Source organism: Myripristis murdjan, chromosome 4 (genome assembly GCF_902150065.1).
Source record: "Myripristis murdjan chromosome 4, fMyrMur1.1, whole genome shotgun sequence".
NCBI lineage: Eukaryota > Metazoa > Chordata > Actinopteri > Holocentriformes > Holocentridae > Myripristis > Myripristis murdjan.
Window position 1 is genome coordinate 24,542,265 of NC_043983.1, and position 15,527 is coordinate 24,557,791.

The following is a 15,527-nucleotide window of genomic DNA, read 5'->3' on the forward strand; positions in this document are numbered from 1 at the left end:
TATAAATCTGTGTTTGTGTGTTGTCCAGGGTCAACATGACTTCCAGAAAGGTTTGGCCCCACTGAGGTCTCCTCAGTCAGAGGGAGAGCAACATGAGATAGAGAACGAGTGTCTTGGCATGGCTGTGCTTGCCATCACTCACTACGCCATGCGCATGGGCTTGTCCTTACCCACTGCCTCCAATGAAATCAGGTATTACACACACACTTGCACTCACTCACACAAACACGTAAAGCAGTGTATGTACTCTTGAATCGCTGATTTTCCAAACAAGTGTTGATAGTGCAGCATAACTTTGACAGTTGTGTATTTGGATCTGAAAATGTATGACACACTATGGTAATTACAGTAAGTAGTGTGGTAGTTTTGCCCAGACCTTCAAAGCCACTCTCTTGTTTATTTCACTTGTTTTCATCTCCTTCTGTCCATCGATCATCCATCCGCCACATAATACGCACATGGGTGACAGGCAGGAAGTGAGAGACACATGCCACCATAACACTAACTCTTTTTAACTTTTGATTTTCCCATCACATCTGTTATCTGAAATACCCGTAAAGCAGAGTGTTGGCACCAAATTTAAGAACTCAGAAATAAAAATATGTTTACTATGTGCTGAAGAAAGGTCAGAGTTGAGTATATTTCATGGGAGAAAGCATACACACACGGCATACAAGGTAGACTTCAGTGCATTCTCGAAGAGGGGTAGTAGGGTTTTGTTTTTTATAACTCTCACTCTTTCCATCCCACCAGCTACAAACGTTTCATCCCAGAGTCACTGAACCGCAACATAAAGCAGCGCAACTTTCTGACACGAATCCGCATCAACAATGTCTTCAAGAAATTCCTCAGCGAGTTCAACCGTCGTACAGTAACAGACAGCAACATCACATCGTACGATCTGAAGATCAAATACCTGGCCACACTGGAGGGCCTGACCAACGGCCTGGGCAGCGAGCTGCTGGAGCCCGTCTCACTCACTGTCAGCCAGGAGGGAGACCTCAGCAATGGAGGCTACCACGGTAGGCATCCAGAGGAAGTGAACGCAGGGGTCTAGCTGTTTAAGAGCTTGATAAACTATACTGCTAAACAGATCAGATATAACAACTTAATGTGTGTGCAGCCCTTTTCCAAAACTAAGTTTGCAAGGCACTCAAACATTAATATATAACATAAGAGCATCATAATATGCTTTATAATTGACAAGAAATTTAAAGTATGTATGAAGATGCCATGCTAATACTCTCATCATTAGAAAAAAAAAAACAACCCAAAACACAAGAAGACAGTTAATAGATAGTAGGAGAAGCTGTTTGCATAAATGTTTGACATCCTGAGATTGACCTACCAAAATGCCATGAATAAACCAGTTAGCCCAGTATTCCTGCACACCTGTGGTGTCCACCCACAGACACAGAGTGGTCCCTCAGAGGAAAAGTATGAAAATCTGACTTTGTGCAAATGGTGAAAAACAAAAGTGAAAGCATTTGGTTACATGTCACAGTAACCTGTTTAATGTTTGAGTAAACCAGGCATCTTTGCTCGGTGTCTTGCAATTGATGTACAAGGTTAACCGGGTTATTCAAACCAGGTTATGACGTAATATGTGTTAACACCAACTTGGACAAGAACAGCATTCTCTGTGCGTATAAACATAGCCTGTGCCATCAGGAAGTCTCCCCAGCTTTACTCTTTCCTTGATTAGCACTGCAATATTTTCCAAAAAAGAAAACAAGTTTTGAGGGTGTTGTAGTGGCATAAATTCCTGTAAACATGTACTGTAAATATCCTAGCAAGGGTGTGTGAAGTGTCCATTAAATTACATTTGGTGAATCAGCTGTAACTAAAATGCCAGTGTGATAATATTTTGTTTGCTCTTTGCTCTCCAAGGGTATTACAACAGTAGCCAAGGGCAGAGTCAGAAGCAAGAGATGAGCCATGACAGTCAGGTGCTGGTTACTGGCACCACCGGCATCTCCTGGAGGAAGAAGCCTGCCACTGTGAGTCAGATGGGGGGGTGTGAGGATGAGTGAAACGGTGGGAGTGTGAGTGAGAGAGAAAAATATTGAGTGTGAAGGTGATTTTCAGTGAAAAAGGTCTTACGCACTGCAACTTCTGTTGGGACAGCATTATTATGGTCATCATTATTATAACTGTTATTTTTACTACACCTATTAACTGTCTTTTTAAATGACTAGCTGAGTTATTTGTGTATTGTCTGAAGAAGTTTATTTTCTTATTATGTCTCCTTTATATGCATTACAACAGAATGTCATGATGACCAAAGAGAAGGGGAAGTTAAAGAAGAACAAACTGGATGGAAAACAGAAGAATGACAGAAAGAAAGATGCTGGCGATGACTGGGAGGTGTTTTGTGATTTCCATGAGATCACACACATTGTCACCAAAGAGGCAGCAGTCACCATCTATAGACAAGACAACAAGAGGATGGTGAGATACGCATACAACCTCCACAAAGAACACAGAGTTTGATCAAGACTTGGACTTACTTCTTACGTTTTTGTTGGTTACTTTTTTCATAAATTTTAGCATTCACAATGCAGAAGCACAAACAGACACAACATTTTAAGGGTGGTTGGGATTTTGGTTTGGTTAAGGTCAGTGTTAGGCATTGTGCTGTGAGGGTTAGACAGTGTAATGACATCATGTACAGTTGAGTGTGTTTGCAGTCGACTCTGGCAGCCTCTGAGCTCAGCATATTACCACTGAACTTTAGTCACACACATTTATTACTGTGCCAATACAAGATAGAAGTCTGACTCAGATTCTCTTGTCAAGTGGGAATAAATGTGGGGAAAAAAACAGCAGGCTGTTGAGCCAATCCAAAAAAGAGTGGTTGCAGATGTCATGAGATGAGAGTTGAAAAAACTAGGGCTGGGTAATATGGACAAAAGCAGATATCACTATATTTTTGACTGCCTACGTCAGTATCGATATTGTGGAGATATTAAATGGATGACTACTGGTGCTTTTACAAAGTATTGACACTATGAGATTTTTGAGAAACTAAAATTAGTTAAGAGGATTTGATGACCAAGCAAGTCGATGTACTTTAAATAATAGACCACCTAGAACAGTCTATTAAGTTCAGAAAACTGCATCCCTTTAGCCTTCAAAACCAGGAAAAGACCACACTTGTGCCAGATCAAGATAGTACAGTATCCAAAATTTCAGCCGACATCTTGTTTTATTTTCCAGTACTGATATAATAGCGATATATTGCCCGGCCCTAATGAAAACATGATTACAGTTGACTGACTGCCAGCTCGGATGCAGAAATAGTTGAACTATCTTTTGAAATATTTGATTTGCGTCAGGCTAACTGTGTGCAGTGGCTTGGAGCCAAAGGTGCAATGGTGGATGAAGATTAGGTTAGTATGACAAATTAGACTTTGATCTCAATTAAAAAAAAAAAATATGGGTACTACTAAAGCATATTTCTTAAGTATTTCCAATGATTCATTTATTTGTGAAATTTCTGTGGTAGACCTTCATCAGGCAAATAAATAATTTTTTTTTTCTAAATTAGAGGTGTATTTCTGAAATCATGACCAGAATTGAGTTAATAAATAAAAGATATAAATTTAGGTGACACAGAATAGGTGTGTCTGTAAATTTTGCCAAAACTTAACTCTTAACCTTTTTTGTATTTAACTTCTGCCAGATCAAAACAAACTTGATCTTATCTGACTTGGCTGGTGTGGTGCTGGCGTGGAGTGAAGTGAGAACGCCTTAGGCTAATAAGGGCATGTGGTTTCTTTTCACTCTTGTTAAGCCTAAACAAATGCCTGAACGCACTTTGTTTATTTTATTTTATTTTATTTTGTTTTTATTTATTTTTTTATTTGTCAGGGAAAGTGCATATTGATGGACAGTATACTGTAAACACTGTGTTTAATCTGGTAACTACTGAGTTTTTATTTGTAAGAGTGGATCCACTCTAGTTTTAAGACTACAGTTTGCTGTGTATTTAAGCATTTCATTTTACCTATGCAAGTTTATTTTGAGCGGCTTGGGAGAGCATTTGCACGGTGATGGAGGATTACACTTAGACACGCACGTACACAAGCTTGCAAGTGGGAGCTGGCCACTATAAGCACAGCTGAGTCACCCTTTCCAGAAAATCCAGTCAGTCTTGCAATTTAAACTGACATGCATGTAGGCACAAGATCGTTTCTCTAAACATTTAGGCTATAACCAATCCAAAATTATAATCTTAACTTTTGTGACATGCAGGTGAGGAATAACTATAGTAAATTAAAGTAGTCACATGCGAGGTGGTAGGTCTGTCACTTTTTTGGTGTTCAAAATGATCAAACCCACTTAAAAAAATAAGATTTCCATTGTGCTTTTTAATATGTAGCCATAGTGTTTGATCACATTATGTCTTTCTCTCTTTTTTCAGTGACTCCAAATTATAGCCTGTGCTACTGCCTCTACATACATCATGGTTGTAGTTATTTCAAACGCGTTGCCCAGTCATTTAAAACTTGCTGCCTTTCAACAGTCCCATTCATAGCCCGGTGATACCTTATGTGTATATTATTATTGACCTGCTGGAGCTCAGATAAATGTGAACTAATGGAATTTTTGATTTTCATTGCTCCTGCTCTGATCTGATCTCTACTCCTCCCCTTCCCCTTGTCCACATTTCCAGGAGTTGCAGCTCGCTTCTAGGGCTGAGGCTCTGTCCTTTGTAGCCCTGGTGGATGGATATTTCCGTCTGACTGTGGACGCTCACCACTACCTGTGTAAGGAGGTGGCGCCTGCTTCCGTGGTCCACAACATCAACAACGGCTGCCACGGACCCATCTGGTTAGTGTCGACACTTTGCCTCTGTTGGTGGATGCTTCTGTTTGAGCAGCAGTGAATGTTTATACTTTTTATGCCATATTAAATACTATGTTAATTGTGTATTAATTAACATGTGTTCTGCCACACAGGCAACCTAAGAACAGTATATCATTAGATACATTGATCAGTAAACAACCTGTTCCTAACCTTTGGTTGTATGTGTCCATGGCCTCTCTGCCTGAGTACAGTGCACTACCTGCTCTCACTCTGTAGTTTCTTTCTCCGGTTTCCTTAAAGAAATGCACCGACTTAGGATAAAGTTAACACTGTAACAGAACAGCAATCAGAGTTTCTTTTCTCTGGCTTCTGTAGTGTTTAGTGCACAATGGTACACATACTAAAACTATTGAGGCATCTCCCCAGCCAGCATGCCTGATAAAAGAGATAACATGAGCTAATAAATGCAGGACACAGAGGAGGAAGTGCCAGCTATCTTTTCACTGTACAGCAGTCCAGCAAAGTGGTTGCGCTTATTTTCTAAAAAGCCTGTGTACCCTTTTAAAAAGTGTGCTTCTCAAAGTGTGAGTATGCTTGGGCAACCTTGATAAAGGTTTAATGTTAATGGTAGAAGTGGCGACTTGAAGACGTAAAAGCTGGTGTTGTCATCATTGTGAACTTAGACTGTTCAGTGTCTCTGTCCATAGTTTACTGCAGGTCATGAAAGTCTTGTTGTAGCCATGAATAAACTGAAATGAGAAGTTTTGTACAGATCAGTCTGTCCTGGCAAATGATGGTCCTCATAGGGCCTACCTAGTGTTTCCACTTTCAGAAATTCAACTTACATTTAAGTTGATATTCTTGTGATGTGTTGTGTTTCTCTCTCCCCAGTACCGAGTATGCCATCCACAAGCTACGGCAAGAGGGCAATGAGGAGGGCACCTACATCCTACGCTGGAGCTGCACTGACTACCAGTACATCATCATCACTGTGGTCTGCAACGAGGTACATTAGGCTGGACTCATACTGGCTATTGAAACCATACCGAATCCATTCAGTTTGGTGCAGGACCTCCTTTTGTCAGTACACCTACTATGTGTGACACTTTGCTGCTCCTCTAGACTGAGTATTTACCACTGGCAGTCTGTTGTTTTTTCTTTCTCTGTCAACAGCTACAGAAAAAGGATTTTTATTTTTTTATTTTTAACTTATTTCTGCCTTCGGTTGTTAGCACATAACACGCACTTTTGAAAGTGGCTGCAACTTTCTCTTACCTTTCTGATATAATTTTTTTCAATATCATCCTCCCCATTACATGGACTTTTTCAAACGTGTTGCATAGCAATAAGAATGAGGTAACCCTCCTTGTGCTCTGTGCACACTTGTACTCTTTACTCATTACAAGCACTACGATTGCTATGATTGCCTTGTTTGAGCAGGAGAAACGTTCATCATACCATAATGGCCTTAGTTGGTACATCTGTTATGAATGTAATTTTAAAACAAATTGTGAACAATACAACCATTGGTCACTTGGTTTGCCAGAACTGACACCTCATTACTAAGTAGCCTGTGTTCAAAATAGTAAATCAAATATGAAAATGAAAACAAAGACACAACAGCTTCATCTTTCTCTATGATCAAATTGAATTAAGGAGTTCATCCACAGGAATGTAAGGGGTACTTATTTCTATTTGTCCAAAAGTGAACCAGCCTCATGATGCTTCACGTAGTAGCAGTTTACTAGTTGTCCACATAGCCGATGAGCTAATGTCATAAACTGAAAAGGAGTCCAAAAATGAAGATTAAGTTTATGTACTGAGCAGGTGGAATAGAAAAATCTTAGATACCCAGATACCCAAGAGGGAAAAGAGGCAGAAGACTATGTTGTCACATCTAGTTTATTAACATAAAATGTAATTGGCATGACGTGTTAGTTGTTGTCCTGTGTTGAATTATGGATTCTTACTTTTTGTCGCAGGATAGTTGTGCCTCGGATTATTGGACTGTCAGGACTGACAAGATAGTAGAGATTCTAGGTGTTATTCTCTTAGTTTACCCTCGTTATTCAGCAGTTTGAGAATATCAAGGAAGGGCTTACACAGTATCCATTTCTGTTATTGTGTTTAAGTTCCCCAGCCATCACTGCTGCAATAAAGGAGATATTTGTTGCACAGGCCATTTCAACTGTGATGGGACTGTACATGATTTTTTTTTTTTTTTTTTTTATCCTTGTAGCTGTTTACAGTGCTGTGTGGCTGCAGTGAAACTCAGTGGGAATTAACCATATGTTATTGTAAGGACAGGCAATGACTAACAACCCAAGTCATGTTTTGGATAAGTCTTGTACTGTAGGTCATTCACTGACCCAGTAGCAGTACACACACACACACACACACGACATAAGGAGCAGACCAAATGTTGTACAGTTTATATCAGATTACAGAAGGCTTACATGAGGGCAAGTCACTATAATGCAAGGCAACATTACAAGCCAGCTGGGCCACACGCACGCACGCACGCACACACACACACACACACACACACACACGCACACACGCACACACGCACACACGCACACACGCACACACACACACACACACACACACTTTCACAAAGCTCTTGGTCTTAAGTAAATAAGCCCTGTTTAAACATGATCTGAAGAAGTGAGATGTCTGTGTGTATATGCGTCTGTTATTGTTAGCTGTGTGCTGTCTGCCTTTGAACGGAATTTGATAAAACCTTTTGGAAAAGAAATCTAGTATTTGTTCCAAGAGACACACTATCAAAGAAAGTGTATTTTTTTTTTTTTTTTTTTTTTTTGCTTCTTACAACTTTTCCCTTTATCTTTGTTACGTCTTTCCTGTTCGCATACTGTCACTCTCTGTCCTCTTTTCACCTTCTTCCTCACCCCACCTTTCTTGTCTATTCACAAAAAAACTCCCTCAATCCCCTGCTGCTCCCTTGCAAATTGCATTTCTTTTTCAGTGTGCCTCTTTCCACATATACCTTCCCTCTCTCTTCCCCATCTGTTTTACTTTTTGTTAATCTTCATCTAATTCTCCTGTCCAGATTGATCTGAAGGAGTCTCGTCCGGTGCGTCAGTATAAGAACTTCCAGATCGAGGTGGCATCCAACAAGTACCGTCTGTATGGCACCGAGACACTGCGGCCCACGCTCAGAGAGTTGCTGGAGCACCTGGAGGGCCAGAGCCTCCGAACAGACAACATGAGTTTCCAGCTCCTTCGCTGCTGCCCTCCACAGCCTAGAGGTAGGCCTGATACAATCTTCCAGGCTGAGAGAGATGCAGTAGATAGAGTGATTAAAGGCATTCAGTTTTATGTCCACCTGGAGGAGAACTGGTATTTGTTCTGGTGTGTTTGTCTGTGTGTCTGTCCACGGCTAATCTCAGAAACTGCTGGCCCTGTCAAGCTGAAATTTGTACATCATTTGTTTTCGCTAGTATGTGGCGATCCCTCACTGCAGTTCACTCGTTCGCTTGACCATGCAACTCTGTTCTTGTCTGTCTTCTCATACTACTGACTCACTAGTCGTAGTATGAAAGACTTTCTTACCTCATTCACTGTCTAGCTCGCTCATTTTTTTTTTATACTATTGTCACTGTGTTTGCTCCAATTGCAGGTGAAAAAATCCACATTGCATTGCCTATACAGTGCACAGAGCAATAACACAAGAATCACAACATTGTAAAAAATGTTGGAGCAGGTGGCTGAAATAGCTTCCCTAGCCTGACATGTCACCACTGTAGAAAATGACAAGTGTAACAGCCTTGAAATGCAGTCCCTGTTTACACCCATAAAACTTCTGGCAAAGAGTCAGAAATGGTTCACGAACTATAGGTTTAAGACCACTTGTAAAATGTGTGTTATGAAATTAAACAGATACAGAGAGAACAAATCTAAACTCCCCAGTAGTTCATTTTCTGAGCCACCTAAAATGAGCAGTGACTCCTTTCAGCTCTACACGTATCAAACACTCTACCCTTTATGTGTCACAAAGACATACGTGACTCCTGTGACAGCCATAATCAAAGTCCCACATCATGTGTTTATCCTGTATGAGCAGCTGTCACCAGTTCTTTAAAAAAATTATTTGGATATTAATCAAGTCATGGGTTTTGAATTCCAAGTCCCTCTGTGGCACAAAGCCATGATAAAAAGTTGTGTCTGCTCCTCCAGAAGCATTAAAAAAATGTTGTTTTATCTGCTCTCCCAGTTTTAAAGCATTCATGAGGAAATAAATGCATCTGGGTTTCTGGGTGCATGTAAGTGCCACCATGTGTCTCTCTTGAGAATGTATTTGTGTGTGTGTGTGTGTGTGTGTGTGTGTGTGTCTGTGTCTGACATGGTGTGAAATAGTGACGGAGAGGAAGAGAGTTGTAAATGTTGGTTTCCGGAGGTAGAGCACCCCTGTTCTGTTTACTTCACACAAGGACAGGTGGAGCGTGCAAGTTTGTTTGGGTGTGTTGAGCTGTATATGTGTGTTCTCGATGATTTGTGGTATTATTTTGTGAGATGTAACGCCATGTTAGGCGGCTGTTTTGATTTGATTCGGAGAAGAAAAAAACACGCAGGGGGGGGACTAATGTCTTGTTTCCCTTGTTAAAACATGAATGATTTTTTTGATACTCTACATCCATGCTAAACATATACAAACATGACTACTGTATAATGTACACTCACCCACTCTCATCCCCATTACAGTATTTTTTTGTGATTCATTATGTTGTATGTTATTATTTTACTACACCTGCGAGGACCACTTTGAGTTCTGGATTTGAGAGTTGAAGTCTTGTTCAGGAAGTGAAAACATTTTGGCCACTCTGCGAGGTGAGGAGGAGGTACAATTGAAGATTACGTTTAGGTCTTATACATGTAGTGGTAAAGATTTAGATGTGGATTAGGAGTGAAGACTAGGGAATGAACAAAGCGTAAATGCAGTCTCTTAGCGGTTTTCTAAGCAGACGCAGTATGCATGTTTGTCATTGTCACTGTGGTCGCATGAGAACATAGATTGCATGTTACAGAATGGTGCTGGTGAATGATGCTGGCGCAATGTTTTTTTCCCCTTAAACCACAGTGTGCTGGTTTTTTGTAACAGCATTAGTGCTAACACACCCACAAACACACGACAACCTACAGTACACAAACACAGTTCACTTTCGCTTTATCCTCCCACACACAGACCCGTATATACAAAAAATAAACAGGTGCCGAAACAGTATGGTAACCTAACCTAAATAGCTTCATTGCCACATTGACGTAACTGTTTAGAAGTTGCTTATCTGCAGGTAAACACTGCATTGCGCTCATGCTGAAACCCAATGTGTACACATGAATGTGTGTGTCACACTATATGGACAAAAGTACTGGGCCACCTCCACATTACACCCACAGGAGCTTTTATGACATCCATTCTAAATCCATACGCATTAATATGGAGTTGGTCCTCTTTTGCAGCTATAACAGCTTCCACTCTTTTGGGAAGGCTTTCTACAAGATTTTTGAGCGTCTGTGGGATTTTTTTTTCCATTCATGCAGAAGAACACTTGTGGGGTCAGACACTGATGTTGGACGAGAGGGTCTGGCTCACAATCTCCATTCTAATTCATCTCAAAGGTGTTGGATGGGGTTGAGGTCGGGGCTCTGTGCGGGCCAGTCAAGTTCTTCCACACCAAACTCACCCAGCCATGCCTTTATGGAGCTTGCTTTGTGCACTGGGGCATAGAAAACAGAAAAGGAACAGAAAAGAGCCTTCCCCAAACTGTTCCCACAAAGTTAAAAACATAGAATTGTCTAAAATGTCATGGTAAGCTGAAACATTAAGATTTCCCTTCACTGGAACTAAGGGGCCGAGGCTGACATAGTGTTTTCCTGACATTTGCCAAACCCAGACTCCTCCTTCAGACCGCCAGATAGAGAAGCGTGATTTGTCACTCCACAGAACATGTTTCCACTGCACCAGAGTCCAGTGGCAGCGTGCTTTACATTGCTCCAGCCCACGCTCGGCGTTGTGATGTAAGGCTTGCATGCGGCTGCTCGCCCATGGAAACCCATGCCATGAAGCTCCCGACTCACAGTTTTTGTGCTGATGTTGATGCCGGAGGAGGTTTGGAGCTCTGCAGTTATTGAGTCAGCAGAGCGCTGGCCACTTTTACGCACCTCAGCATTCGCCAACCTCGTTCTGTAACTTTCCGTGGCGTGCCACTTGGTTGCTGAGTTGCTGTGGTGCCTAAACACTTCCACTTTGCAATAATACCACTACCAAGAAATTTCACAAACTGACTCATTGCAATTGTGGCGTCCTATTACATTACTATTACAGAACCACTCCACACACTGACAGATAAAACTTCTCTAAAGGTACTTAAGGTCACTTTTTCTGGTTTTGTCCTAAAATCGTCCCTTTCTGGCATGATATTTTCTTTTGGTATGGTACAATGTATAGTTTACAGATAGAAGATGATGCACTGATTGCCTTGTTTGGTTGTTATGAAGTTTCTCTTGCACTGCCCTACACTGTACAGGAGAACCTCATGTTAGAAGCAAAGAGGATAATTCTCAAGGAATGGAAGGGTACCAGTGCTCCCTCTTTTTCCAGATGGTTTAGGGAATAGATCTTAGGGAAACAACTTGAAGGGTTTCAAAGCAACGCACTTGGTTTAAAGGAAAAATTTGAGGAGTACCTGGGGCCCAATTATAAGACACCTTAACTGTCCCGCTTGTCAGTGTCTGTCACACGATATCCAGTTTTGGTATACTTCGCCTTATGCTTTCTTTTTAATGACAGGCTGCTATTGGCTGAAACATTGATAGATTTATCTCTTTCTAGTCTGGCCTCTTTTTCTTTTCTTTTTCTTTTTGTTGTTGTTGTCTTCTTTGATTTTCATCATGCTTTTAAATGTGGGTTAGTAAGTCTGTTTGTAGATGTTTTTTTTGTGTGACGAAAAGTGAACATAATTATATTAAAAATAATCTCTAATTTGGGTAATTAAATCGTTATATGGGCCCTTTTGCTGTAAATGCATTTGTAATTGTTGTCTGTTTTAGGGTAAGTGGTTAAGCCGGATATTGAATTTTCTCTTCATGTTCACTTATTAGTTGTGTGGGGGCAGTGTAGTTAAATAAGTGCAAAAGAAAATACTGCACTGCACGTGACTGTACTGTATGTGATTTCTTTTGTAGCCAATTATCTTGAAAGACACCTTAAATCAATCAAATTGTGTGTGTGTGTGTGTGTGTGCTTACGTTGCAGAGGTGTCTAACCTGCTGGTGGTCACTAAAGACAGAGCGCTGATCCCTGCAACGCCCATGCAGGAGAGCCAGCTCAGCTTCCATCGCATTTTGAAGGAGGAGATCGAGCAGGTAGGCCACCATCCATCATTAAGACTTGACATCTCTCCTCTTCGTGGTGTAGCTATAATGTGGTCAGGATACTCGTCCTTAAAATAATGAAATTAAAAAAATCTTAATTTATCTATGTTTTAAAATGGTATTGTTGATTTTATTCTTGTACTTTAAGATATATTTCCCTTGCTGCATGTCTTTATTTCTGTAATTACAAGGCTAGTACAATATGCAAAAAATGTTTTATATTCCATTTTGTTATAGTTTTTAAACAAAACTCAAGTGAGCTTAATGCCCTTTAACAATTCACTTTCCGTCTTTCCTGTTATGATAGTCCCCAAATATAGTTTAAAAACTGTCATTACTTTGTGTTGTAGGCTGTTTTTTCAAGCATTGTTCCCTCATTTTGGTCTTAAAATCAATTCCAGATAGCAACAGAAAAAGTCTTAAAGGTGTTAAATTTGGCTTCCCGAAACCCTTGATATTCTAGCACATGACACTGTGTTTTCCCGTGTCTCTGCTGCGCCCCAGGAAGAGCACCTCGGTCTGGGGACGAGAACCAATATCTATTCAGGGACACTGAGGGTAAAGAGTGAGGAGGATGAGGACGCGGGTGATTCATCCGTCCAGAAGGTCAAGGTGGTCCTCAAGGTTCTGGGTTCAGGACACAGAGACATCTCCCTGGTGAGATACATACACACAGAGAGACACAGACACAGACATTTGTATACCTCTATCCTTATCAGGCCTTTGCACTGATTAATTGATTTCAGACCTCAGAACCCTGACCTAAAGCTAATCCTTTCTCTCTGATTTTATGTGTTTCTTGTTGCCAGGCTTTCTTTGAGACAGCCAGTATGATGCGGCAGGTGTCCCATAAACACATAGTGCTGCTCTATGGGGTGTGTGTTCGCCACCTGGACAGTAAGTGCGAATTATGAACTTAATGTGTGTATATGGGTGTGCGGGTGATGGTGTATCTTACATTGTATTAATTTCAGCTTGAATCATGTGCCTTGTAAATTTCTAAGCTGCAACAACATTGGGTTCACGATGTCAAATTAGGAACATTTTCCAACATTTTTGTGTGCTCAGACATCGCTTGTGCTAAAATTGGAGGAATGGTAGCTCTGAACTTCCACCTTGTGACACTGAGTTGGATGACCGTTTAGCGACATTTTTCCCAAGTCTTTAGAGGTTTCTGTGTTTGTGTGCAACAGATATCATGGTGGAGGAGTTTGTCCAGCCGGGACCTTTGGATCTCTTTATGAGGAGACAGCAAAACCCGCTCGGCACACCATGGAAGTTCCAGGTGGCCAAGCAACTGGCCTCAGCCCTCAGTTATTTGGTGAGAGAGGCAGAGAAACACACACACTTTACACACAAACATATGCATATAACCATGTAAATATATGTACACAGGACTTCCCACACATTAGATCCATGTCATCAACATAGATATCAAATACAGGACAACATAGTCATTAATATTTGTGACTAATAGATCTCTTTTGTGTGTGTGTGTATGTGTGTGTGTGTGTGTGTGTGTGTTTGTGTGCGGGCGCTTGTGTGTAGGAGGACAAAAAGCTGGTCCATGGCTTTGTGTGCGCTAAAAACATCCTGTTGGCCAGGGATGGACTCGACATGGACGAAGGAGGCCCCTTCATCAAGCTCAGCGATCCAGGAATACCAATCACAGTGCTCACCAGAGAGGGTCAGAATACATACAGACACACACACACACACACACATTATTATCTTAAACTGAAACTAAAACAAAACTAGCATTAGATGATTTTTTTCATAAACTCAGTACACTGGGTTCAGAAACTTAATACACTAAAACATAAATGCTTATGGATATTTTTGTTTTCTATTGGATGCAGACCTGATAGTGGTGCAGATGGAAATGTCTGTCCTTATGGCAAATTATTCTCCTAGCTTAAAGGAATTCACCTGAGGTCGTGTACAAACATGCTGTAAATGGTCGACTGAAATAAACAACTCCCATTTTGCTCTGTTAATCAGCAAAAAAATTGAAGAACTAAAACCGGAATGAAAACAAAAATGAAGCCAAAGTCATTTAAAAACTAAGAATGCTTTTAGTTTAGTTTTTAGATTAAAACTGAATTAATAATAAAACTACCGAAAAAGGAAGTGGCAGTGAAACTGAAATAGAAATGGAAGCTGAAAAAAAAATGCATGACACTGTTTCACTTGTGACACAAGCACACGCACATGCATTTACAGACACTCACACTCACGTACACACTCACATTTTGCTCTTCCAAAGATGCCAACATTTCCTCTTGGTGTGCCTCCATTATGATGAATGGCCATATCAGATGAGCTAATTCCAAAGTGTCTTCCTGGATTGGCTGGATAGCATTTCCACCAACTTGAAGCCAACTTGTTCAGTTCCTTTTGCACACACACACACACACACACACACTCAGGCACATGCTGAAAAATGTATGACCTTGTCTCGCAGCCAGTACATATTGTGCTGGGCACATTTAATTTTAGCAGTATAATTTAGTTTGTAAAAGCTCAATGTGGGGGTTCAGGGAAGGCGGCACGACAAGGTCACCTCTCAGATTGCACGATTCCCCACAAATGGGCGCCTCATGTTTCTGCATGTCCATTAGAATCAGGAGCTGTGTGATATAATTCAGTATGGCTGTACAGATGGATGGACAGACCAAAGGACGGACTGGAAATGTCTCCGCACTAATGTCCAGCACAGGAGCACCCGTGGGAATGCTCCTCCCTCACTCCCTCCTTATTCCCAGCACTAAATCAACCCCTCTTGCTCCCTCTCCATCTCTCCCCCAGTCAGCCAGTATTCCAGTTAAAGTGGTTTCCTTGTACATTCAGGTTTTGATTGAACAGACTGGAAATGCATCTTTGGTGTTGTGGACCTCTCCTCCTTCTTCCCTTCCACCCAGCAGTCTCTTGTTTTTTTTTGTTTTTTTTTCTCGAACCCTAATCCATTCTACAGTTGCTAGCCCATTGTCTCTCTCTCACTTTTCCTTTCTCCCATCTCCTCCGTCCTCTGCACCCTTCGATCCAGCCCCCTTTTCCCTCTCAAGTGCAATCAGTCATCCTGCATTCCAGTCAGAGCTGTGTATGCGTATAAACACAACTCTGCTGATATGGATTTGTGGAGCCACACAGCTAACCAATGGAGGTCAGACAGCCTTACGGTCATTCAGCCCGTCTTCCAGTCAAAGCACTATATTTCAGCCAACTGGTGCCAGGGCTTTTTAGGCTTAGTGGAGTCAGTCAACAGTTCAGACACACAGCCAGTCAGCCTGCTGTACATTTTTGTGTATTCCTGTTAGGTG

The 15,527-nt window shown here is 41.2% G+C and overlaps 1 protein-coding gene across 1 annotated transcript in view; it reads left to right on the top strand.

The window, feature by feature from the left end:
* The window catches only part of jak1 (Janus kinase 1), a 48,842-nt gene that overhangs the window by 23,221 nt on the left and 10,094 nt on the right, over positions 1 to 15,527 (top strand). The window contains exons 5-16 of the mRNA XM_030050068.1: positions 29 to 192; positions 754 to 1,022; positions 1,891 to 2,000; positions 2,269 to 2,451; positions 4,679 to 4,836; positions 5,704 to 5,818; positions 7,886 to 8,084; positions 12,089 to 12,198; positions 12,712 to 12,864; positions 13,017 to 13,104; positions 13,401 to 13,528; positions 13,756 to 13,894. Coding sequence (XP_029905928.1) covers positions 29 to 192; positions 754 to 1,022; positions 1,891 to 2,000; positions 2,269 to 2,451; positions 4,679 to 4,836; positions 5,704 to 5,818; positions 7,886 to 8,084; positions 12,089 to 12,198; positions 12,712 to 12,864; positions 13,017 to 13,104; positions 13,401 to 13,528; positions 13,756 to 13,894 — 1,816 coding nt within the window. The remainder of the gene's footprint in view (positions 1 to 28; positions 193 to 753; positions 1,023 to 1,890; positions 2,001 to 2,268; positions 2,452 to 4,678; positions 4,837 to 5,703; positions 5,819 to 7,885; positions 8,085 to 12,088; positions 12,199 to 12,711; positions 12,865 to 13,016; positions 13,105 to 13,400; positions 13,529 to 13,755; positions 13,895 to 15,527) is intronic.